This window comes from Aquarana catesbeiana, linkage group LG03, assembly GCF_042186555.1.
Source record: "Aquarana catesbeiana isolate 2022-GZ linkage group LG03, ASM4218655v1, whole genome shotgun sequence".
In the NCBI taxonomy this organism is placed as follows: Eukaryota; Metazoa; Chordata; class Amphibia; order Anura; family Ranidae; genus Aquarana; species Aquarana catesbeiana.
Window position 1 is genome coordinate 268,399,240 of NC_133326.1, and position 24,636 is coordinate 268,423,875.

Sequence of the window (24,636 nt, forward strand, 5' to 3'; positions counted from 1 at the left end):
TACATTAGGATGATTAGGTTTTTCTTTTACCAAAACTTTAACTGGGTCTTTAACACTTTTTCGGTATTTGTATATTTGCTAGAGAAAAAAAATGTGGCTTTGAAAACCTGTCTATAATCTATGTATATTAATAGTAATTTCTCATCTAATTTTTTACCCTCCAGTTTCTGACTTTAGAGAATTCCTTTGATGGGAAGGATCAAGTGTGCAGCCGTGCAATACAGTACCTTATGCAGCAAATACAGGAAGATCAGAAATCTGAACTGTTTTCATTGCAGTGTTTGGAAGTTCTGCTGTACCGTGCACATGTAAACCTGTTCACTGGAAGAATGCAAAACGCCCATGCTATTTTACAGGTACTGCACATGATTATTTCTGGAGGTCATCCTTTTGTAGTCTAGGTGTGGTTGTAGAGTGACTTCCCCTCAACAATCCCCCCCCTTCTTATAAGTGCAAGGATGCTTAGGAAGCCTCTAAACTTGTGTAAAACAAGTGTGGCTAAGCCTGTTTTTTAAAATGCTAATTATTTAGTACATTGAATGTGTTACTTTTTGTTGATCTCAACTCGAATACCAAAAGGAGAAAAGGCTACAAAAATTTACAAGATAACGTTTTAAAGCTAAACCCCAGCTATAATCCTTATTACATATGTACATTGGTCGATCTTGAACCAATGCAAGTATAAATATTGCATACCTGAGGGGCCTTTGGGGAAGCTGACAATCACTGTAGTATGTGCTACTACAGTGATAGCAGCGATCTTCTGCATCCCATGCTGAGCAGCTTCTCTTTTGCACATTGACTACAGGGGGGAGTTTGCTCAACAATGCTGCCATTCATAAAACTATTTTTTTAATGAATCCAAGGCATTCTCTCATTGGATGAGGTGGAGTGATGGACAGTGATGTCACAATCTCCATCTCATCCAATCTGAGAACATCTTGTGTTCATTAAAAAAAAAAAAAGATAGATACATTCTGTGAATGGCATCAGTTCTGAGAGAGCTACTCACTGTGACCAGATCGCTGCTATCTCTGTAGTAGTGCCGACTACTACAGTGATTGCCAGCTACCCAGTGGTTCCTCAGGTATCAAATATGTGTGCATACTTGCATTGGTCCAAGCTGTTCCAATGTAGGTATGCAGTGAAGATCATACCCGGAGTTCAGCTTTAAAAGTGTTCTAAATAGGCTTTATCATTAATATATTTTCAGTGTGTCATTAGTCAACCCCTCAAAGTAGGTTCAGATTAACTGGTATGCTTGTTCTATAACATCAATGTCAGAGTTGTGTTTTTGTCTGCATACTGTCCTTTGCAGGTTATTTTGTGGCCCTCGTTCAGCTTAAGGGTTTGAATGCGAACCCAAACTGTCATAAAACCAATGCCATCTACATTCTGTAGGGAATTAGAGAACTGAAGTCAGTTTATTTCCTTATTAGTTTATTAGCACTCTGCTGCATTGGAAATGTTTACATTCATTTTCCCTCCAGGGTCCTGTGCTGCAGGGTGTAGTCATGACTTCTAGGCCTTAAAAGGATGAATAGGAGAACTGAACTGAGCTGATAATCCAATATCCCCTCCTAACACCTTGTCCCTTCTCAACATTTTTGCATACATCACACCTGATTGGTTCCTAAACTTGCCACTCTCTCTGAAAGTTTTGAGTGCAGCTTTTTAGGGGATTTCAATAAACTGACTAGTTAATTTCAGGTACTAGCTCCATCTTTCTTTCTGTTATAGTCCACCGAGGGACACCAGAATTCAGAAACCATTTCATGGTAGCTATACATTAACCGACTACAAAAGCTGACCTATAGGTCAGTAAAATTTAAGATCTGAATCAGACAGTATACTACCCAGGACGTTCTAGACCATGGATTATATGCCACTGCCTTCAGGTGGTTGGACATTGGCAAAATCTTTACTTGGAATGCTCTCAGTGCACCCTGATGTAACCCCACCCACTTTATGGGAGTTTTTTTTTCTTAGTGTCTTTTAGGTGATGGATCTCTTCTCCTATGGAAAAGTTTTTTTAAACTATCCAACTATTTATTGCCTCTCAAAGCAGTTTCTGGATCTGTTACTCTCGATGACAACTTAGGAACTGTACCTGGAGCCACAGTGGCTGGGCCAGTTTGTAATATTTGCTTCAGGCACTGGTTCGGTGCTCAACTTGGCACATGGTTTACCAAAGGGAAGTTAACTGTAGGGTGATATAAGTCTGTGGTCTAGGTCCATTCTTATAACCCCTAAAGCATGAAGACCCCCTGGGGTGTATGCCCACCTTGACGGATGAAGATTGGTCCCCTTTGGTAACCTGCAGCATGGATAAGGTAAGATGGGGTTTCCCTGTATTTGAGACCGAGTTTTGTTACATGTGGGGGGTTATGCACCCTCATTACCTGGGGGTTCAATCAGTGGCTTCACGGGGGTATATAATAGAGACATCCCGCAGCTAAGTTACCCTTGAGAATTTTCAGCTTCATGGTAGCCTCCTTTGAGGCTGTGCCATGTGCCCAATTTCTTTCAAGACCTCTCAAACACAACATCTTAACTTGCAACAAGCATGCTCCTTCTCTTGGCCTACCCATGCTCCTGTCCAGCCAAGCAAGGAATTCCCTCACTTTGTGAATCTCCAAACCAGGTTTAATTATAGGGAAGTCTTTCATTACTATCACTGGAAATTAATAACAAATACCAGTCTTCCGAGCTCCGATCGGGGAGATTAGACAATACCACTGGCTTACATCAACCTCCAAAGAGGTGCCAGGAGTCTTACTGCCTTGAAGAACGCAAACCCAATAATCTCATGGATGGAAACTCCCTGTCCAGTGATCTCTGCAGTCCACTTTCAGCTGCCACTGCCTGGATGAAGAGGAATGGGTCCTTCACCCAAACTTCTGAGATGTTAGAAATGGGGGACTCTGGATGATGACATCCTCACCTCCAGATTTAAAAACCAACTACCTTGCCTTGATACACGTGTATTCTGCCCCGCTGGCTCAAAAACAATAGATTAAGAGGTAAATGATGATTCTATTCACACAGAACTTGCCCAGAAGACCCTGTTACAAAATTTTAGCAGACAACCCCTGGTCTCTTCCCCGCAGGCCAGATCTTCTGTCTCAGGACCCTGTGTTTCATCTTGCTGCTCATCTGTTGGCTTTAGCAGCATGGCTGCTGAAGCCCAGGCCTTAAAAGATAGAGGGGTCTGTTATTCCTACCGTGCTAAAAACAAGAAAAGCCAAGGCCCACTATCGTACCCAAAAATACTTTTACCTGGTGTCAACATAGGTTGTCTTCTGGCCTTCCTACGACCAGGTCTTAACCAGAACTTGGCCTTAAGCACTCCAAGAGAACATTTTTCTGCCTTGTCCATTCTTATTCGAAGACGCCGGGCTTCACTCACCATTGCAAAAACTTTATTTCAAGGTGTACCTCGTATTAAGCCTCCATTGCAGCGTCTGTGCTTTTTTGGGATCTCAACTTGGTTCTCCCTGTCTTGCAAAACTACCCTCAGGGATGTTCCTTTTAGATGACTGCTTTTGCCAAGTAGACTATTGTGGTTATCACATTTGTCAGACATTTGAGTTGCCAGCTATCTCCCTTGTAAAGAGCCATTCCTCGTTCTTCACAAAAGACAGGGTAGCCTTATGCTCAAGATCATCTTTTCATCCCAAGGTGGTATCCATGTTCTACCTCAATGAGGGCATAGTTCTACCATCCTTATGCTCTGTTCCAAAGGAGGTCTCGTTTCATTACCTGGACATAGCCAGAACCATTAGTCTACCTCAATGCTGCAGCTTCGATCAGACAGATTCTGTATTATTCTGTCCTCAAAACCTCTCAAGGGGACACCATGCTTTCAAATCCACCATTGTGAGACAGACAAAAAAAATCTCATCACTAAAGCTTACACTTTAGAGATCAAATCTCTTCCTGCGATTTTATGTGTCAATTGCACTAGATCAGTGGGCATTTTGGCACCAGGCCTCTGCAGCCCAGCTGCGTAAGGCTTCCACATGGTCCCCTGTTATTACTTTTTAAAATTTCTGCAAGGTGGATGTCCATTCTTCTTTTGCAGATGCATCTCTTAGGCCACAATTTCTTGTGAAGTTTGGCTTGTTTTGACTCTTGTTGGGCCTATTGGCACAGTTCTGTTTGCCTAGTTTCCCATCTATTGCTTAGGGACATTCCAGAATCTGTGAATACTTGCCATGCGATCCATACTGTATTAATATAAAAGGAAATTTTGGTTTATTTGTGAATTTCATATCTTGGAGCACATGCCACTCTCCCTAACCCAGAGGTTCTCAACGCATATCTTCAGGACCCACTAACAGGCCAGGTTTGCAAGATAACTTAAATGCATCACAGGTGATATTTTGTTTGCTGCTCAGTGATTGCAGTATTCTAGTCTGCATCTCTCCAAGGTATTACTTAAAATCTGGCCTGTTGGTGGGTCCTGAGGACAGGAGTTGAGAACCACTGCTCTAACCTAACTATTCCTTGGTTACTCTGCTTTGCTTGCAACAAAACTGAAAAAAAAAAGTGGGGAAGAGTTTTAGCAGTGGTCAACTTTTAGTGATGTTGGGGGCCGCACATATCAAGAAAGGGCTCCACATAAAATTCAGCAATTGCTCGGAAAAGGCAAACGCAACAGTTTATAGTCAGACTATAGGCATGTTAAAAGATGTTCAGACTGTGAACTTGATGCAAGGGATGATCCGAGACTGCGGACATAATACAGGAAATGGTCTGACTACAGACCCGGCTGCAGGAGACTGGACATTCTTCAGGAGACTTTTTACATGAGACTGCTATAATCACTACTACAACTGGGTAAGAGGGAAAAACCAATTGTCTACTGGGGCACCGAGGTCCACAGGAAAAGTGCCAAAGGGCCTCATGTTGCCCCTGGGCAGCAGGTTGGTGCCCAGAGATGTGTCTTCAAATGCTTTGCCTGTGTCCAATCAACTTTACAAGCTGTTGTAAAGTGTCCTGTATTGTACTTCAAGATGAAATTTACAGAAAAGTCAAAACTCCTTTTTATTGACCTGGAGTTCAGTTTAGAGTATGTATAGCGACCATGAAACTGATATGTTTTTTTTCTTTGTCTTGTTCCCAAAGTTTTTCAAATATAACTTGATTTAACTATATATATTTTTTTTTTCAATATGCTTCACAGAATGCTTTAAAGTCTCCTTGTGAGAAGAGTATAGCAGATCACCTTACTCCCCAGGACCGCTGCTTAGCATGGCTTTCTTACATTCACCTCATGGAGTACAATACTCTACCTGCTAATTTCTATGACCCAACAATTGCAAACCCTTCCAGGATAGTTAACAAGGAGCCATTTATAATGCACTGGCTGAATTCCCAAAGTATAAAGACTGATCCTACCATGCTGCTTGCTCTATTTGAAGGTGTGTCAGAGTTGTATTTTTGCATGCTTATTTTTCTTCTTAATTTTTAACTGTAACAATACTTGTACTGTACAACAAAGGCATTGCTAGAGGTCAAACAAGTGTAGGAAGGGAAAGTTTAAAAAAAAAAAAAAAAAAAACACCATACTTGACTATATGGCTGCAGCATCAGTCCCCCCCATCATTGGCTCTAAGCCTGAGAGCTGTGAGATCACGTGACTGCTGATTATTCAGTTTTCAAGTTCAAACACAGAGCAGTGACAGGGCTCTGAGCTTTGCCCCTCCGTCGCTCGGCACGGTCATGCATCTTGGGTGGATCTCAATGTTGTTGGGATACATCCAGATACTAGAGCGGCTCTGTGACGTCACAGGAGTGCACGCACTTTTTCACTCCTACGACCCACATGCGAAGTATGTCCGAAGAAGTTTTGGCAATATTGCTTTTAAAAGTAGTATGTCCTGTAATTTTTATTAATTTTAAAGATTTTTTTAATTAAATTTGCGTTCTACAAGATAGTAGAAAACATCCATTATAGTTGTATGACAATCGGTCATCGGAAAGCCACAGATAAAATTACAAAAAAACAAAGTAGGATTCCAGGCAAGGCTGTATAAGTACAGCAAATATCTGCTAAATGGCTAGGCCCCTGTTTACCCCATTGGGAACAAACTGTACACAGGTGCAAAGAAGTATAGTAAACAGTAATAAAGTTAATTGGACAGAATTAAAGATGAAGAGCAATCTTAGAATAATATTGTTACTCACTGGAGTAATGCTGGGCTAAGAATCATGAATTGCAATTTAATTATTTAAGGGATTTAGAAACTCTAAGGTGATCGATCCATATTTGCCATAATTTTCTAAAGTTAGGTATGTTGTAGTTTTTGTATGCTAGCATTCTGTCCTGCAATTTTTTATTTTATATTTTTAAGTTTACATATTCAGTGTCAAAGTTTTCAGACAAGATAAAAAAGTTAATACATTTGTAGTGGTATACGTTTTCAGCAGCAAAAGGATTGAAGATGTTTATCAGAGTAGTTTTTGCCTAAATATAGCTCCCTTTTGGAATTTAGTTCTTGGTCAGTGACACAAGCCAGTGTTCTAGCTTTTGTAAACATGGTCGCTGCCTACATCCAAAATCTGGTGTATAAAGTCATACTCCATCTCCCATATACGTTATTTCAGTTGCTGAATACAAAGTATGCACTACTATGGTACTGCCAATCTGAGGTAGAAAAGGAAAATAAAGATCCCAAAGCAAAGATAGAAGTCGGGGTGAAGAATCTACCAAAAATGGCTCCTGATTACTCCCATGGCCCTTAGTGTTGTATAAGAGGCAAACTTTGTGGATTATTTCCACACAGCCAAAGTGCCAAGATACAGTCTTATGCTTTTCTTTTTTTTTTTTTTTTATTTCTATTTTTTTAAATATGTATATGATTTTCAGTAGCTGCACCTAAATAAGTTTTTGTTTTTTCCCTTTAATTGTGTTGTGCAGAAAACATGTCTTTCGAAAACTGAGCAATGCCTTTGTCGTTCTCTACATTTTTGCATGTGCTGCTTTTTTTTTTTTTTTTTTGGGTATTGTACTTGTAAATTGATGTCTACCAGATTGTTAAAGTGAATTACATCAAGATTACCCTGAAAATCGTACACCTGGAACAATATCCCTGAAGTATTGCAAAATAGATTTATAGATGACTTGTTTAATGTTACTAGGGTACATATTGCCCTAATATAAAGCAGTTTTCAAACTTGCCCATTGGGGGACACAGTCAGTTTATGCTGCTGCCTACAGGTTGATGGGGCACTTGAAAGCAAAACAAATTGTAGGTCATAACGACAAATTCCCACCTACTTCAGTATACCTTGTGGTGTTTTTTTTTTTTTTTTTTTTTTCCTATTCTAATGTATTTGGAGGATGGATGTATTTTCTTCAGCTCTGCTATGCAACACAATCTAATCTTCTTCTTTTTTTGTTGCCTATGTATTCTTCAAGATTTCTGCGACTACATTACTGCTGAGCTGTTCTCTATATTCAGCTAGCCAGGTCAACCTTTCCTCAGCTTGACTTTGAAGTGGCTGCTGGAGTGGACATTGCGGGGATAGTCTGGAGGGTGACCTTCACAACTGGGTTTCACATTGTGGTGCTTTCCAGACCTGTGTGTGCTGGTAAAAGTTAGATTGAGAGCTTTCAAGGTCCAGAGCCATGGCATTGCCTCAGTGCTTGACGTGGTCTCTGAAGGCTCATCTTGTAAGTATTGCTGTTCTGAATAAGCTCTGGGAGCTGCATAAGTAGAACTGATGAATGCGTTTTAGTTTCCTCACTTTCGGTCGGTTCTGTGGAAGGGGTTAACACAGTGATGCCATCAACTGGGTAGAGTGTAATCAGTTTTTCCCTGCCCTTAAGCACTGAGAGAGCACCTTCCCTCTGCTTCTCCAGCTTGTAAGAGAAATGTGGAATTAGTCATCGGTCTGCTTTGCTGGCTGTCCATAGTGACCTAGTCAATTTCTGTAGCCTGATCCAACACCTGCTCCAAGTGGCTGAGTTTGTGAGTACCTGAGGTCTTGCTTTTTTCCCTGAGCTATGTTGCCTTCCGCCTTCCAATGCAACAAGCCTTATAAAAACAGTGGAGCAAAGTCCCTCTGTACCGGGTGTCGCCTGCAGTGTGTTTTCTGAGTTGACTAAAATTTTTCCCTCTACTAGAGTGTAAGCCATCTTGGGAGTCTTCCCTAATTCAGTTTGGTGTAGCCACCACCTCTTTCCAGGAAGAATTTTACCAGCTATGTGTTGTGACTATGCTGATCAATGACCACAAGCTTTTCTCCCATTTGCTGCAACGCAGCTTCTTGGACTCTGTACGGAGTTTACAATTTTATGGATCTGTACATTGGCAGACATCGGCTGTAGATAAGTGCAGTGGGGACAGGGAGAGCAAGAGAGGCTGTAAGGAAGTAATCTAAGTGTTTGTGGGTGTGTTTTTTTTTTTTTTAACACTTGGTATAGAGGTGGGGATACCCATTATGGATTCCACCAACAAATGCCTGGGAACACTGTCTAGAGCTTGGTTCTCCCTAGCAGGCCCTCCCTTGCAGCTTGCTTTGGCCATGACCTTAATCTGTTCAATTTTGGCTGGTCTGAAAGAGCAGTACCTGTTGCTTTGAGCTACAGTGTTGATGGGTTGCTGGAGGTCTCCCAAGTCACCTCCTGTCGGTTAACAGGAGGAAGTACCTTTGGAAGATTGGGATGGGTAGTTCACATGCAAGAAGCTTTTGCAACACGTGGCCTTCGGGGGATAATGCCTCTTTAGGGCCACCCTGGATACACTTATTAAGTATGCTACTAATGGCAAGATTAATCCTCATCTTCAGCAAAAGAACCCTAGGGTTCAGTCTGAGGAGACTCACTCCTTGGAGGCCAAGAAAAATCCTTTTGGTTACCACACATCCTCCAAATCTAGACCTAGCATACAGTCCACCTGCTATTCTTGTATATATCTTGTGCAGACAGTTGGACAGCCTGCATCCCAAATCTGAGTGCAGGAGGTGGTTTTCCGAGATCTATGAGCCGATTTTCCTCCCAGCCTCCTCCTTGACTCATTACTTTCAAATTGGCTGTATCAATGCACAAGTTAGCAAATGTCCATGCAGCCTTAATGGGCCTTCTGGAGCAGGGTATCATTGCTCGAGTCCCTGTGGTAGAGTGGTTTCAGCTCACCAATCAAAGGAGGGCATCTTCTATTCTTGGACTTCAAGGCCTTAATTGATTTCATTCAAGCCCTGAATTTCCATATAGGATCCCACAGGTCTGTCATAACTTCACCTGCATATCTCCATTTGTTCAGGGATTTCTAGGCTTTGTTGTGGATCCAGTTACTTAGACCAAATGGCAAAGCCAAAAGCTGTATCTTCTGCATTTCAGGTGATCACCAAGTAGTGGGCCCCTGTGATAGCTTTACCGTACTCTTGGGGCATTTCTATTGTGGGATGTCTAGACTGGGAAGACTTCCACTTCAGTAAGTCTTCTGCTGAGGAAACAGTCAGCACAGGTTTGAGCTGACAAAGTAGCCCTGACTATCCAGACTTTGCAGTGGTCCAGCTGGATCCTGAATCCTTCAAAAATTGGCACTGTACATGATGCATTACTTGGAATATCTAAGCCAAGTTCTAGACAAAGCTCAAAGTTTTTCATCCCCAAGGTGATAATTCAAACTCGCCGCTCCCAGCTTCAGACTCCTCAATCCAGGAATTATTTGACTGTCAAGTCAGCGCTGTCTCTGAACACACTGATTTTGTTGATGCTAAGGACCAGATCCCTACAATTTCAAATACTGTTGTCTCAGTACATTCCTTGGACAGACAGATTCCTCTGACACTGAAGACAAGATTGGCTTTTTGCATCAGGAATTCTGCATGAGAGTTGGGAAAAGCCCCCCTGTGCAGAATTTGTTCGCTGATCAGCCTTCTGGAGGGTTCTTGTAACACTAGGTCTCCTGGCTGGAGGGTCAACTTATCAGTATTCATTTGGACACCACCATGGCACATAGAACCTGTGCCGTGGGTGGGGTACCCTGCATGTGGACCACCCAGGTTCAAGATAAATCGGGCAGGATTGTCTCCAGGTACAGAGAACCGGCAGCGAAAGCAGTGGATGCTCTGGTGGCTTTTTGCGATTTAATAAATCCTGATGTACGCCTAAGTCTTGAACGCTCTCCTTGCCTGCCTTGCAGGGTTTAGATGGAGGTAATTCCAATGATCTTCATGGCTTCAGATTGGCCCAGGTGGATGTGGTATCCTAACCTGATTGGACTGCTGGCATGCACTCTGTGGGCTTTTCCAGATCGTCTGGCTCTTCTATTTCGAGGACTGATTTACCATCCTAGCTTTTACCATTGTTTACATAATAGTAAAAGCTAGGAAGTCTGCTTCTCTCCTTGTTCTTTTACTATATGTGGAAGGCATACTTCGCTTGGTACGAGGTGAGAGGCTTTCACCCCAGAAATTCTCCATGGAACGTATACTTGCATTCATACAGGTGGGTCTCAGCAAGCATCTGGCCCTCAGCACAATTAAAGAGGAAGTAAAGCCTCTGGGGTGGGGGGGGGTATACACCCTGCAAGACAAAGGCCTAATGAGCTAGTATGCATAGCATACTAGCTCATTGTGAATTACTTACCTGAGATTGAAGCCCCCACATCGGCCCTCGTTCGCCTCTGACACCACCACCATCTATCCTGGAGTGACTTCCGGGTATCGCGGCTCCGGCCAGTCACTGACTCCCGCGCATGCGTGCTGGTGCTGCCACCAACGGCATGATCGCCATTAGAAACCGCACGCTCGGTGCGCCTGATGTCTACGGCACATGCGCCGTAGACATCGGTGCCGCTATTACTGAAAATATCTCCTAAACCTTTTAGGTTTGGGAGATTTCTTGCACCTACAGGTAAGCCTTAATCTAGGCTTACCTGTAGGGTAAAGTGGTTGTAATGGGTTTACCACTTTAAGGGTCGGGTTTCTGTGCTTTTGATCTTGCTCCAGAGACTGCTAGCTTCCCATTCTTTGAGCCTCCTATATGGCTTCCCCTTCCGTCTTTGTCCTTTTCGCTCTCCCTCTGGCACCAATTCTTCAGGAGGAGATTTCCCTTTATTGTTTGGATGTAGTTCTGGCTGTGAGTTTCTTGTAAGCCACTGCTTTCTTCAGAAAGACTGACTGTTATTCCTGGTGATTCCTGTAAGGGTAAGCCAACTTCTTCCATTTTCTGGGTGGCTCAGACAGACAGCCTTTTAAGTTATCTTAAGGATTGAGTACAATTGACTCTATTAGTGCCTCTTGGGTGCTTTAGCAGTTTGCTACGGTTTCTCAGATTTACAAGGCTGCCACATGGTCTTCACATGTTCTACAGGTTTTACCAGGGAATGTTTTAGCTTAATCTAATGCTAGCTTTGAGAGGTGGTCTTTTAAGTGACTCTATGAACTGCAGGCAGTCCCCATTTCTGTTGTAGGCTTGTCAGCATTTTTCTCTTCCCTTATTTGAACTGATTTTGGATGTCCCAACTGTACAGGACTTCCTGTATCCTTCAATTGATGAGAATAGACATTTTTTTACACATACTGTAAAATCCTTTTCTTGGCGTTCATTGAGGAACACAGGTCCCACCCCCGTCTTTGAATATGCTCTTGGTGCTGCTTTACCACAGACATGCTGGGAATATTCTCCTGGGCTGACCTACAATTTTTTTTTTTTTGTTTGTCAGTATCAAATCCTCCTGTAGGCAACCGTATATTCCTACTTTACAAGACTTCTGTTTCCCTCAGTAGACTCCAAGAAAGTGATTTTACGATAAGTACAACATTTTTATTTTTCTGTATGCTTGGCTAAAACTCAAACCAAAATATCTAAATCCATCATACCAAGACCAGCATGAAAATTTGAATATTTACACCACATATTCACTGATTTTTGTTTTCTTCTCTTAGCTGCTGTTTTTTCATGTTCTGATGAAAACTTAAATGCCAAGGAAAGAATAGAAGTTTGCCTTCCACTTTATAAAAATATGATCCTCCTCAATCTTATTCTAAATAGGTAAGAACTGTACACACTATTGTGTAAAAAGTCGTTATTATACACTTGTTAACATTGTGGGCTTTTTTCCCCTAGGTCTTCTGCGGCAGTGGACATGTGTAAACAGCTGCTTGATGATTGGAGTGATAATTGTGACATCCTAGAGGCTTTATGTTCTGTATATCTTAAAATTGAACAACCAAATGATGGCATGGAAGTCTGGATGACTGCATTCAGAAATAGTCCTGGAAACACACAAATATTATATAATGTCTGCAGATTTTTAGTAGAACAGGTAAATTTGTACTACTTGGGTGTGTATTGTGCAGACATGTGGTCTTTTTTTGTGAATTCCAGTTGCTTTTTCCTAGTCAAATAGCCAATATTTTCCATAAGAAATGTGTTGGTGTTTCTTGAGTTACAATTTATCTTTTCTATGTTGTGTGACAATTATTTCCCTGTGTGAACGGTTTGCACCAAATCTAGTAAAGCCTTAAAAGGATTGACTTTGACATGGCCGTTTTTACCTGTGTATTTTTTTTTTGAACAGACAAGGGTATGGCCGCACCATCACAACAGTGCAAAGAATAGGGCAACCCATAACTTTTACAGCATGGTTTATAAAAGTAAAAACCACAATAAAAAAAAGTATCCTTTGTTGGTCAAGGTCCACCTGTGTATTTTTACCTCACCATGTGTTGGTGCAAAGTACATTTACATTAGCATACATTTTAGATTTACTTGGTTTTCTCCAGCTGTGAAAATTTGAATTCTCTCTCTCCTTATGAGGCTCAGCAATTTAGTGTCAGGTTAATCAAGGCCTGAGAAAAGTATAGTTTTTTTCTTTTTCTGTTTTATGGTCCCAAGGAAATGTTTCATCTTGCAGGGATGGTTTGATAATATACCAGTGTTAATGGAAGAATTCCTGAAGTCATTCTTTGAAACAGTCGATCAGTACAGTCCAGCAGATCTTCTGAGGTAAGTTATCTTTTTATATAATTGTAAGCAAATATAGTGTAACTATAAGTACCGTATTTATAGGCGCATAACACGCTCTTTTCCCCAAAAAATAGAGGGAAAATAGTGCCTGACCACCCGATGCCCACCTGGGCATCGGGTGGTCCACCCCAGGTGTCACACATTGGGAGGGTGTCAGGCCGGCCGCCCGCCTCTCCTGGCCCTGTGACAGCACTACCAGCATAGTCTAAAGTTAAAAAAACATTGCTGCCAGCCCTTTCTCATACACCGCTCCTCCTGAGTCAGTGTCATTGTAAAACAAAGCCTCTAAATACCTCATTAGCGCCGTTCTTTATGGCCGCTCTCCTCCGAGTGTTGCTTTAGATTGGAGTAGGAGAGCGGTCACATGACCATTCATGAAACGTGAGAGGAGAGCAGTCATGCGACCGGGTAGCATGAAGGAACAGCGCTAATGAGGTATTTAGAGGCTTTGATTTACAATGAGTGAAACAGGAGGAGCAGTGTATGAGAAGGGGCTGGCAATGATTATTTTTCTTAACTTTAGCGTATGCTGGCAATGCTGTCCCAGGAGACTGGGGGTCTCTTGAGAGTGCAGGGGGGGCTGTGTACTGTGTAGAGGTGGGGGACTGTGTAATGTAAAGGGGTATGTGGAAATTTTTGTTTCCTGAAACTTCCCTCTTAAAATTAGGGTGTGTGTTATATGCCGATAAATATGGTAGTTCTCCAAAGCCAGGTTTTATGAACTTTTTGTATGCCGTCATCTTTTCTGTATAAGACTGGTAACGGGTACTTGGCATTATGTTGTGGAAGGACGCCCTGGCTGTGTGGTAAGTACAGTAACGTACCATTCTATGACATGGTTTAAGGCTGGGTTCACACGCATGCGGCCGCAGTTTCAGTGTGGCAGTCCAGTGCAGTTCTGTTCGCAGATTCAGGTGTGAATTTTTACCTGAAATCGCACCTGAACCGGACATAAAACCACACCGCGGCCGCCCTGTACATGTGTGAACTAGTTGCTTTGATAGGGTTGCTGGTTCACATGTTATGTGAATCAGATGTCATTCAAAATGCATCCGATTCACATATATGGGAACCAAGCCTAAAACAAGTTCCCTGGAACTGGTCAACACAGGACATTTGTTCAGACATGAGAGAAACACATAAGGGTTGATTTACTAAAACTGGAGAGTGCAAAATCTGGTGCAGTTGTGCATGGTAGTCAATCGGCTTCTAACTTCAGCTTGTTCAATTTAAGCTTTGACAAAAAAAAAAAATGGAAACTGATTGGTTTCTCTGCAGAGCTGCACCAGATTGCGCACTCTAGTTTTAAGCAGGCTGCCACTTCTCACCTATCTTTTGAAAAATGTTTCATGACTTTTATGTTGACCTCTGGTTTCAATATTTGAGATACTGACCTAGAACAAGTCTGCAAGTCATTTAACTTTTCTTTTTAATTACCCAATCAAGGCCCAGTATTTCTCTCATGAACTGTATACCTTTTAAGAAACTCAACTTTGAGAAATGTTATTGCTGTACAGCTAACATCACAAATGTAAAATCAAAAACACACCTAGAGAACATTTTCAGTGAGGGGAGATGTTACTGCAGATTTAAATGCCCATTTCATTATAAAAGCTCCTAAAGTGGTTGTAAACCCCAGTCATGGAATTTGAGCAAAGCACATACACTCACCGGCCACATTATTATGTACACCTGTTCAATTGCCTGGTAACACAAATTGCTAATCAGCCAATTACATGGCAGCAACTCAGTGCATTTAGGCATCTAGACATTGCTGAAGTTCAAACTGAGCATCACAATGGGGAAGAAAGGGGATTTAGGTGTCTTTGAACGTGGCATGGTTGTTGGTGCCAGACGGGCTGGTCTAAATATTTAAAAAAACTTCTGATCTACTGGGATTTTCACGCACAACCATTTCTAGGGTTTGCAGAGAATGGTCAGAGAAAGAGAAAATATCCAGTAAGCGGCTGTTGTGTAGGTGAAAATGCATTGATGTCAGAGGAGAATGTGCAGACAGGTTTGGGATGATAGGCAACGTTAACTCAAATATCAACATGTTACAACTAAGGAATGCATAATACCATCTCTGAACACACAACACATGGAACCTTGAAGCAGATGGGCTAAAGCAGCAGAAGACCTCACCGGGTGCTACTCTTGTCTGCTAAGCACCGGAAACAGTCTACAATTCTCACAGGCTCACCAAAATTGGACAATAGAAGATTGGAAAAATGTTGCCTGGTCTGATGAGTCTCAATTTCAGCTGTGACAGTGGAGGATTTGTTTCATCTGTGTACCATCTGAGGCTGTTCACTGGGTAATACAGTGCATCTGGAAAGTATTCACAATGCTTCACTTTTTCCACATTTTGTTACAGCCCTGTTCCAAAAGTGGAATAAATTCATTATTTTCATCAAAATTCTCCAAACCATACTCCGTAATTACAACATGAAAGAAGTTTGTTTTAAATCTTTGAAAATGTATAAAAAAAATAAAATAAAAAAAATCACATGTAAATATAAGTATTTGCAGCCTTTGCTCAATACTTTGTTGAAGCACCTTTGGCACCAATTACAGCCTCAAGTCTTTTGGAGTATGATGCTACAAGCACAAGCTATTCCTTTGCAGTTTCTCCCATTCTTCTTTGCAGGACCTCTCAAGCTTCATCAGGTTGGATGGGGAGCGTCAGTGCACAGCTATTTTCATATATCTCCAGAGATGTTCAATTGGGTTCAAGTCTGGGCTTTGGCTGGGCCACTCAAGAACATTCAGAGTTGTCCCGTAGCCACTCCTTTTGTTATCTTGGCTGTGTGATTAGGGTCGTTGTCCTGTTGGAAGATGAACCTTTGCCCCAGTCTGAGGTCCAAAGCGCTCTCATCAAGGATGTCTCTGTACATTGCTGCATTCTTCTTTCCCTCGATCCTGACTAGTCTCCCAGCTCCTGCCACTGAAAAACATCCCCACTGCATGATGCTGCCACCACCATGCTTCACTGTAGGGATGGTATTGGCCAGGCGATCAGCGGAGCCTGGTTTCCTCCAGACATGTTACTTGCCATTTGGCCAAAGAGTTACATTTTTGTTTCATCAGACCAGAGAATTTTATTTCTCTATTATTATTATTATTATTATTATTATTATTATTATTATTATTATTATTATTATTATTATTCAGGATTTATATAGCACCAACAGCTTAAACAGTGCTTAACAAAATGAAGGCAGACAGTACAGTTACATTACAATTTGATACAAGAGGAATCAGAGGACCCTGCTCGTTACAGCTTGCAATCTAAGAGATTTGGTTTGTGCTCTGACATGCACTGTAAACCTTTTATATAAACAGGTGTGTGCCTTTCCAAATTATGTCCAATCAACTGAATTATAACCAGACCAAAAAGTGCTCCCGAAGGCTTTCAGGCAGCAAAAGAGGATCAAATTGAAACTCTTTGGTATAAAAAGGTATTGATACAAAAGAAGAAAAATCAACTTTTAACCACTTACCGACCACCGCACGACGATGTACGTCCAAACTTTATCTGCCATAACCCCGGTATCCCTGTTTTCGTGTGTCTGCCGGCTTTTAGATAAAAGTGGTCCCTGCGGCGGATTTGCTGTGAGATCACTTTTATCTGTGGCGGGAGAGGGCCTCCCGCCGCGATCTGCTGCCCTCCGCCGCTTACCGGAGCCGTCGGTAGCGGCGGAGGCGATCGCATCTGTCTCCGTCCTGTGTCTGGAGACGAGTGAGGCTAAGATGGCACCCACTCGCTTTTTTCTATTACAAGGGATGTTTACATTCCTTGTAATAGAAATAAAAGTGACACCATTTTTTTTTTTAAACAGTGTAAAAAATAAATTAAATATTGTAAAATAAATAATACAAATTAAAAAAAAATTTTCTTTTTAAACCACCCCCCCCCCCCCCCCCCCCCCGAGTAGCGCCCACATATGAAAACGGTGGTCAAACCACACATGTGCGGTATTGCCGCGACCGGTAGAGCGAGAGCAATAATTCTAGCCCTAGACCTCCTCTGTACCGCAAAATATGCAACCTGTAGAATTTTTTAAACGTCGCCTATGGAGATTTTTGAGGATAAAAGTTTGACGTCATTCCACGAGCGGGCGCAATTTTCAAGCGTGACATGTTGGGTATCAATTTACTTGCCGTAACATTATATTTCACAATATAAAAAAAATTGGGCTAACTTTACTGTTGTCTTATTTTTTTATTCAAAAAAGTGAATTTTTTCCAAAAAAAGTGCCCTTTTAAGACCGCTGCGCAAATACGGTGCAAAAAAAAGTATTGCAACGACCGCCATTTTATTCTCTAGGGTGTTAGAAGAAAAAACATATATAATGTTTGGGGTTCTAAGTAATTTTCTAGCAAAAAAACGTGTTTTAAACATGCAAACATCTAAAATCCAAAACGAGGCTTGTCCTTAAGTGGTTAAAATTGAGCTCTGGTATGCATAACCTCTACATCAAATAGCTGTCCTTATTTAACTGGCAACCAACAGTGTATATGAAAATTGTGATTCAATGTTGTTGCCTAGAAGAACCCCAATGCATTTCGATTATAGGAATTCAAATCTTCCTCAGTGGTATGAGGACCTCTAAATCATAGAGCATATAGGGTTAAAGTCCTGTAAAAAGCTGCGCTAAAATTATTAAAAGTTCATATAAATGACATCAAGGGGATTTCTCCAAGTCCTTATTTCAAAGTGAAAACACCACCACCGTGCACTGTTATGCAGTAGTGACAATCCACCCTAGTAGTAGAGCCTGCTTACCAGATGGCAAGCATAAAAGGGCAAGTGGCTTTAGCCTAGCCAAGGCCTTTTAGCTTGCTGACGCTCCCGGTGTTCCTATGGGGGGTAAATCTCCAGGCTCCCTTAGGTTATCCTGTCCGCATACCTCCTATTAACAGTGCGATGTCAATCAGTAAGCAGGCTCTACTACTAGGGTGGATTGTCACTACTGCATAGAAGTGCACGGTGGTGGTGTTTTCACTTTGAAATAAGGACTTGGAGAAATCCCCTTGATGTCATTTATATGAACTTTTAATAATTTTAGCGCAGCTTTTTACAGGACTCTAGATTTTGGTGTGATCGCACTATATGCTGCTGCTTATATGTTTTTGTGTTAGCGTGGTTCTTCCTATTTTACATATAGGGTTAAAGCATTTGCATAACAAAATGTGTATAGAGATCTATATATCTATATCAAGAATCATACATTTTAAATAAGGGGTTATATGCAGTGGTGTATTTAGGTTTTGTGCTGCCCTAGGCCTGACTAAACTTGGGCACCCCCTAATTTAAATATGACCCACCCCTTCCTTTTTAAGACCCGCCCTGTCATCTTCATCTGAGGAAGACAGAGGGACGTCGGGGGAGGAGGACAGAGAGGGTTGTTGTGGTGGTCAATAACGCCTAGAGAATAGCAGGTTAGGCACAGCTCAGTCCGTAGGAATAGTAATGGATAATGGCCAACAGGCCCTCTTACCAGACCCAGCGAAACCGCAACAGTGATCCTGTGGCTCTTTCTCTGGTGGTGCGGGTACAGCGTGGCTCCCTCTCTGGTGGTGTGGGTACAGCGTGGCTCCCTCTCTGGTGGTGCGGGTACAGCGTGGCTTTATCTGGTGGTGCGGGTACAGCGTGGCTCTATCTGCTCTCCCCCAGCACAGTCTTCTCTTTTTCTTCCCCTGTAGCACTCTGCTGTTTGCCGGGTTCCAGGTCAGGTCCCCCCCCAGCGCATGTATGTTGGGGGACTGTAGCCTGTAGTATGTCTGTGGACATACTGGGGCCGTCAATCTTCTGGGACTAAATTTCCCATAATGCCCATCCCCCGTGTGTTCGGATTGGCTCTCTGCTATGACAAGAGCGGGCAGAGAGCCGGGCGGAGCTTAGGGGAACGAGCCGCTCTCCTCTCCTCCTCTCCTGTTCAACTTCAGCTGACAGGAGAAAGGAGGGGGGGTGAGCGGGGGAAATACACAAATGCTGTGTACACAGCTCTCCTCTCCCTGTCACAGCGCCGCTGCCTGTGATCATCGCTTTGCCGATGGTGGGGGGGGGGGGGTGTGACTGCACCCACTACAACTGCTTCCTGGTGTCACCCGGGTGCAGTACGCTCCCCCTCCGCACTCCCATAGCGATATCATTTAGATATACTCCTCGGATGGCAGCCCTGCATGCGCGAGTCGGGAGGAGGATGCAGGTGCTTTTTTTTTCGTGGGGGGGTTGCCGCCCCCCGCAAAGTGCCGCCCTAGGCCTGGGCCTTGTCGGCCTAGGCCTAAATACAGCACTGGTTATATGTAGCCAGGGCATTTTAAAAAGGCACCCAAACAGAGTAGTTCAAAAAGGGTATCAACTGAATTTACCTAAGGTGGACTCCAGTCAAGTTGTAGAAACATCTCAAGGATGATCAGTGGAAACGGGATGCATCTGAGATTAATTTTGAATGATTGTGGTAAAGGCTGTGAGTACTTATGTACATGTGATTTATTTATTTATTTTTTTTAATAAATTTGCAAAGATTTCAAACAAACTTCTTTCACGTTTTTCATTCTGGGGTATTGTCTGTAGAATTTTGAGGAAAATAATTGTTGAATTTTTGGAATAATGCTGTAACATAAAATGTCAAATGAAGCGCTGGATGCACTGTGAGGGTTTATAACGAACTGCTTTTAATGTTTGCTGTGACAGATGCAAAATACACAGCCATGTCACTCATTCTGAATTCTGTGAATGAATGAGCTACATGCCCCATCTTCCACCATGATGGACTGCTTGTAGTTCTTGGTGAACTGTGAGGACACTGGTGAGTGCTTTTGTAATTCATAGATTCTTCCTGGACTTCTGTTATTGTCTGCCCATATGCGTGGTACGGGCACATGGTCTCTGCAGAAGTCTGACATTACACTCGCGACGTGCTGATCACAGGTGCAATGCTCTGCAGGCTCCTAAGAAAAAAAAATTATAGATGCATAAATCATGTGTAGTGTGTGTTTTTTTTTTTTTTTTTTAAGTGAACTTTGTTATTTAAATGAATCTTTCATACACTTGAGCTACTTATTAACAATGGCGGTATTTTTACCCACAGTATTGTGAATGTCCACACTTTCACATCCCTGACCATTTTAACTCCAGTTTCTATTTACCACTGATAGTGCCAACAGCAAATTTTCTCCATCTCTAAAAAGGTACTGAACAGAGCTTCTCAAGGGAGCCACTGCTATGTATTTTCACTGGTAGTGGAGAGCTTATTTTAATATGACCACATGTAATCCTGAGATTTGGGTGTCCAAAGCCTTCCAAATCACAGGAAAGAAATATTTTTATAAAAAAATGCATCTAATTATGTACGTTACTGATACTTTTTCTACACAGGCATCTACTGAATCTCTCTGTGCCACTGGATTTCAAAGCACCTGTATGCAAAGTCGAAGGATGTTTTAATGCTTCAGATTTGCAAACGTCCTATCTATGGCTTGTTTTCTGGTGAGTTTTTTTTTTTTATGCTGGTCTTAAATCATTGCTACTGGAGAAAACAGGTTCACTAAGTGAGCTGTTTTTGTGCAGTCAGCTGTATGCTTATTTGGTAAAGCTTTAAAGTGGTCCAGAACTCAAAATGTGAGGATTTCATACGTTGTAAGGCACTGTTAGAAATGTTAATTGTGCTTAAGCATATCTTGAATTCCTTCTGAAAATAGTGCACCTACTGGTATGTGAGCGTGCCTAAGCACTCCTGTGCCTACAGCCTTATAGCTGTATATCTGCATTATACAGTATAGATAAGATCATGCCTCTGATATTTAGTTTCTGGAGATTTGGTGATGCAATGACCGTGCAGCTCACTTTTTCAAATGCTGGAACAAAATCATGCATCTCCATCTCAGTTTGGAGAGAGTCCAAAACAAGGCATGGTCAGACAGTAATGGGGAAAGATCAGCTGCAGGAAGACCACACAATGCAGGTCCTTTGCCCTGTGTCTGCCTTTTAGGGCACAGCTTCCATTATCCTGTTCTCATTTTTTTTTTTTTTTTTTTTAAACTGGCAGTTTTTAATTCATTTTCAACAATAAAAACAAAAAAAAATACAAAACAGTATGCATGACAAAAGCCAATAAGTGCCCACTGACATTGCAATCACATGAAAAATTGGAATAAGACGCATAGATCCTGTAGATGGAGACAATATACAACGTCTGGTCTAATCACAACCCCAGCAGTAGTAATACTACAACATCACAACTGCCTAATGACATGTAGCTGAGTGGGGAAAAAGCACTGAAATGAGCACTATGGCCAAAACCAAAAAAGAAAAATACAATAGAGCAAGACAAAGGTAGAAAGAAAAGAGAAAATGGCAGAGCAACCACCCACACCAGGATCCCTCACCAGGAGTCACCGTTCACACAGGGCGTCAACAATTTAGGAAGACTTCAGGTTGAAGGCTGTTGTAACAGGTCCCACAGTTCCCAAACCCAGTTATGGGCATAGCACAGTTTTGAAGTGAAATTGGATGACTGCTTTTAATTTTCACCTTGTTCTCCAGAGTATAAGGGTTTATGTAATGTGCTGCATATCCTGTATCGCCAACCAAAGTCACTGTGACAATGCACTTCATTTGTATTTGCAGCCTATGGCAATCTCTATACGCAAGCACAGCTGAGTCAGTTGATGCATATGAATCTGCATTGGGGGCTGTTGCTCAACAGAATATGCTGCAGAAGCTTTGGATGGAGTGAGTAAAAGTATTCTATCATTTTACATGAAACATTTCACACGTACATCTGTCATATTTATTGGCTTTTTTTCGTTTCAGTTATCTTGTCTTTACTAACAGCAAACTTGTGGGATTCATAAATAAAGTCCAGGATTGTAAGCATTTTACAGATTTAGTTAACAGATGCCTACTGACTGTTCCTACGCGGCACCCAACTCCTTTTAGCACAGCTGATTATTGGACCAACTATGAGTTTCACAATTCAGTAAGTTTATTTTTATTTAATTTTTTTCTACTTTAATAATCCCATATTTTCATTTGAAGACTTTTATTTGGGTTTTATGCAACTCCACCATTCTGCTTAAAACATTGAGCGGAACATCCAGGTTTAGAAAAGCTGTTCATTTCCAAACAAATTCTAAGGGATCTTTCACACTGGCGGGTTCTGCCAGTGGATCTGCCTGCTCAGCGGGGCATCTCTCCGCTGATCCCCGCTGAGCAGGCAGATGACAATTCTATATGTGCTCCGCTTATATAGAGTGTACACAGACAATACCCGCTTTCCTCTCTGGGTGGTCGATGTAAATGGACAGGTTATCCGATCGTCATACAATCTGCCAGACAGATGAGGAATGGATTCTTTATTCGTCTGTTTTTAGCGCATAGAATCCAGTGTCGGCAGGTGTAAACTGACACGTCAGTTTACTCCTGCAGCTCCATAGAGGGCAATGGATGGTCCGATTTGTGTCTGCCTAAAACACTAACAGGCGCACTCAGTCGGTCTGCCCGTGTGAAAGGGGCTTTGGCAGGTAACTTATAAAATGTTTATACACAATCAGTAGTGCATTTACTAAACTGTGCTTCCCTTTCTGACCAGAGTGTTACCTGATTTATTCTACTCCACTTCAGTGCCTGATTTATTCTACTCCACTTCAGTGCAGCATGACTGGGCTGGTGGAAAGAGATTTCCTCATGTATAATTCAGGAATGGGAATTGTTCAGTGTTGGTCCACAGCTGCCAATCCAATTCATATTTTTACAAATATGAATTGGATTGGTAGTTGGAGCAACATAGAATTGTTCTCATTAAAGACCACTAATAAGAGGCTGTAATCTTCAGCATGTGCCCACCTCCAGGTATGTGGTGATTGCTTTGTGTTGTAGGCTTGCACTGTAATATTATAGACACTATTGCATTTTTATTGGGTTATGTTTTTTGCTTTCAGGTTATTTACTTTTATGTGAGCTGTGTTCCCAAGGCACAGCATTCTAAGATTTTGGAGCGCTTTTCCTCCATGATGCCTGCAAATCTTGGTCTTGCACTCAGGTGAGCTAATTGTTTTTAAAGTGTTTAAGAGTTCACTTGTTTGGATTCTGTTAGTAATACAGCAGCAGTGTTATTTTTAAATAGTACACTTATCTAATTTTGATACTAATTCCTATTGCAAGCAGTTTTTTAAATTTAATTTTTTTTTTTTTTTTTTTTTTTTTTAAAGGGCATTCTAAAAAAAAATTCCAAGATTCCCCCCTCCCCCCCCTTTAATATATTTTATAGTCCTGGACACCATTTTGGCTTTAACGTCATCGCTTCCCGACCTTTTGAAAAGGTCTGCTTTTTTTGCAGCAGCAGCAGCTGCATTTACAGAGCAACTCCTGGCTGTCTTGTGAGACGACCAGGATTTTCTGCCACATGCAAGAGGATGGAGCACACATTCCGTGTAGCAAACCCAGTTGCCCACAAGTACTAAAAAAAATATTTTTAGGCTCCATTCACACTTGTGCTATTTGTCATGCAAAGTTGGACATCAAAGTCGCATAAGTCGTTCCCTATGTTTTCTAATGATGACCATTAATATATGCGACTTAAAGTTGTAATGACTTCAGAGTAGTTCATGCACTACTTTGGTCCGTCTTTCATGCAATTTGAGAGCCATAGACTTCAATGTTAATCCTCAAAAGCTGCATGAAAGTAGTACCTGAATGTAACTTGTGTGCAACAGTTTATTGTCAATGGTCAAAGTCTTTCAAGTTGCCCCCATCCAAAGTTGCGTCAGTGTTGCACTCCAAAGTTGTACAAGTGTGAATGGAGCCTTCTAAGCAATATATGGAACTTTTATGCAAGCCTAGAAGAAGCAATAACAATGAATCACAGAATTACAGCAGCTGCTGACTTAATATATAGACACTTGCCTGTCCAGGGAGCCTGTGATGTCTGCACCCCAGCCGATTTTCGAATCGGTTGTCAGGTGCAGCCCCGGCCATTTATCGTAAGGGAAAACCGACAGTGAAGCCTTTCAGCTTCACAGCCGGTTCCCTACTGCGCATGCACGAAGCTCACTGCGCTTTCTAATTGGCCCTGCAGGGGAAGGAGGAGGGGGGCTGAACTTCTGAGGGGCGGCGCAGTCTCCCGGATGTGGGGAAGGGTACCTGTCAAAGCCGAAAGGCCCCCCCCCCGAAAGGTGCCAAGTGTGGCACTGGGGGGGGGGGGGAGAAAGATCAGTGAAAGTTCCACTTTTGGGTGGAACTCTGCCTTAAATTCTTATACTGCTCAGCAATTACGTTTTTGTTTTTATTTACTTGTATTCTAGGCAGAGCAGAAAAAATACAGCTGGCCATAGTTTTCAAATGAAAATTCTTAGGAAAGGAATGTTTTAAAGAAGTTTGTTTTTCGAATCATTAGTGGGTCAGTTCGACGTTCATTTTTTACTGCCGTGACGACATAATTTAAAGGAGCAGGATTGGAATTTTTTTCTTGAATGAACAAATTTCTAACAGTTTATGTGGTTTTCGCTCGGTAAAGTGCATTCATTACAAAGTCAAATGTTAAAAGCAAACTATCTTTCGAATGTTATAAGAATTTTTGTTTAAAATTCTATCATTCTATGGCCAGCCTAAAAGGCTCTCCAGTCTCCTGGCTGATGTC

At 41.9% G+C, this 24,636-nt stretch overlaps 1 protein-coding gene across 1 annotated transcript in view; it reads left to right on the forward strand.

Moving 5' to 3' along the window:
- The window catches only part of ZFC3H1 (zinc finger C3H1-type containing), a 162,035-nt gene that overhangs the window by 130,258 nt on the left and 7,141 nt on the right, over positions 1 to 24,636 (forward strand). The window contains exons 23-31 of the mRNA XM_073620040.1: positions 165 to 356; positions 5,189 to 5,426; positions 11,905 to 12,010; positions 12,086 to 12,284; positions 12,876 to 12,967; positions 20,376 to 20,486; positions 21,627 to 21,731; positions 21,813 to 21,978; positions 22,940 to 23,040. Of these exons, the coding sequence (XP_073476141.1) occupies positions 165 to 356; positions 5,189 to 5,426; positions 11,905 to 12,010; positions 12,086 to 12,284; positions 12,876 to 12,967; positions 20,376 to 20,486; positions 21,627 to 21,731; positions 21,813 to 21,978; positions 22,940 to 23,040 (1,310 nt within the window). The remainder of the gene's footprint in view (positions 1 to 164; positions 357 to 5,188; positions 5,427 to 11,904; positions 12,011 to 12,085; positions 12,285 to 12,875; positions 12,968 to 20,375; positions 20,487 to 21,626; positions 21,732 to 21,812; positions 21,979 to 22,939; positions 23,041 to 24,636) is intronic.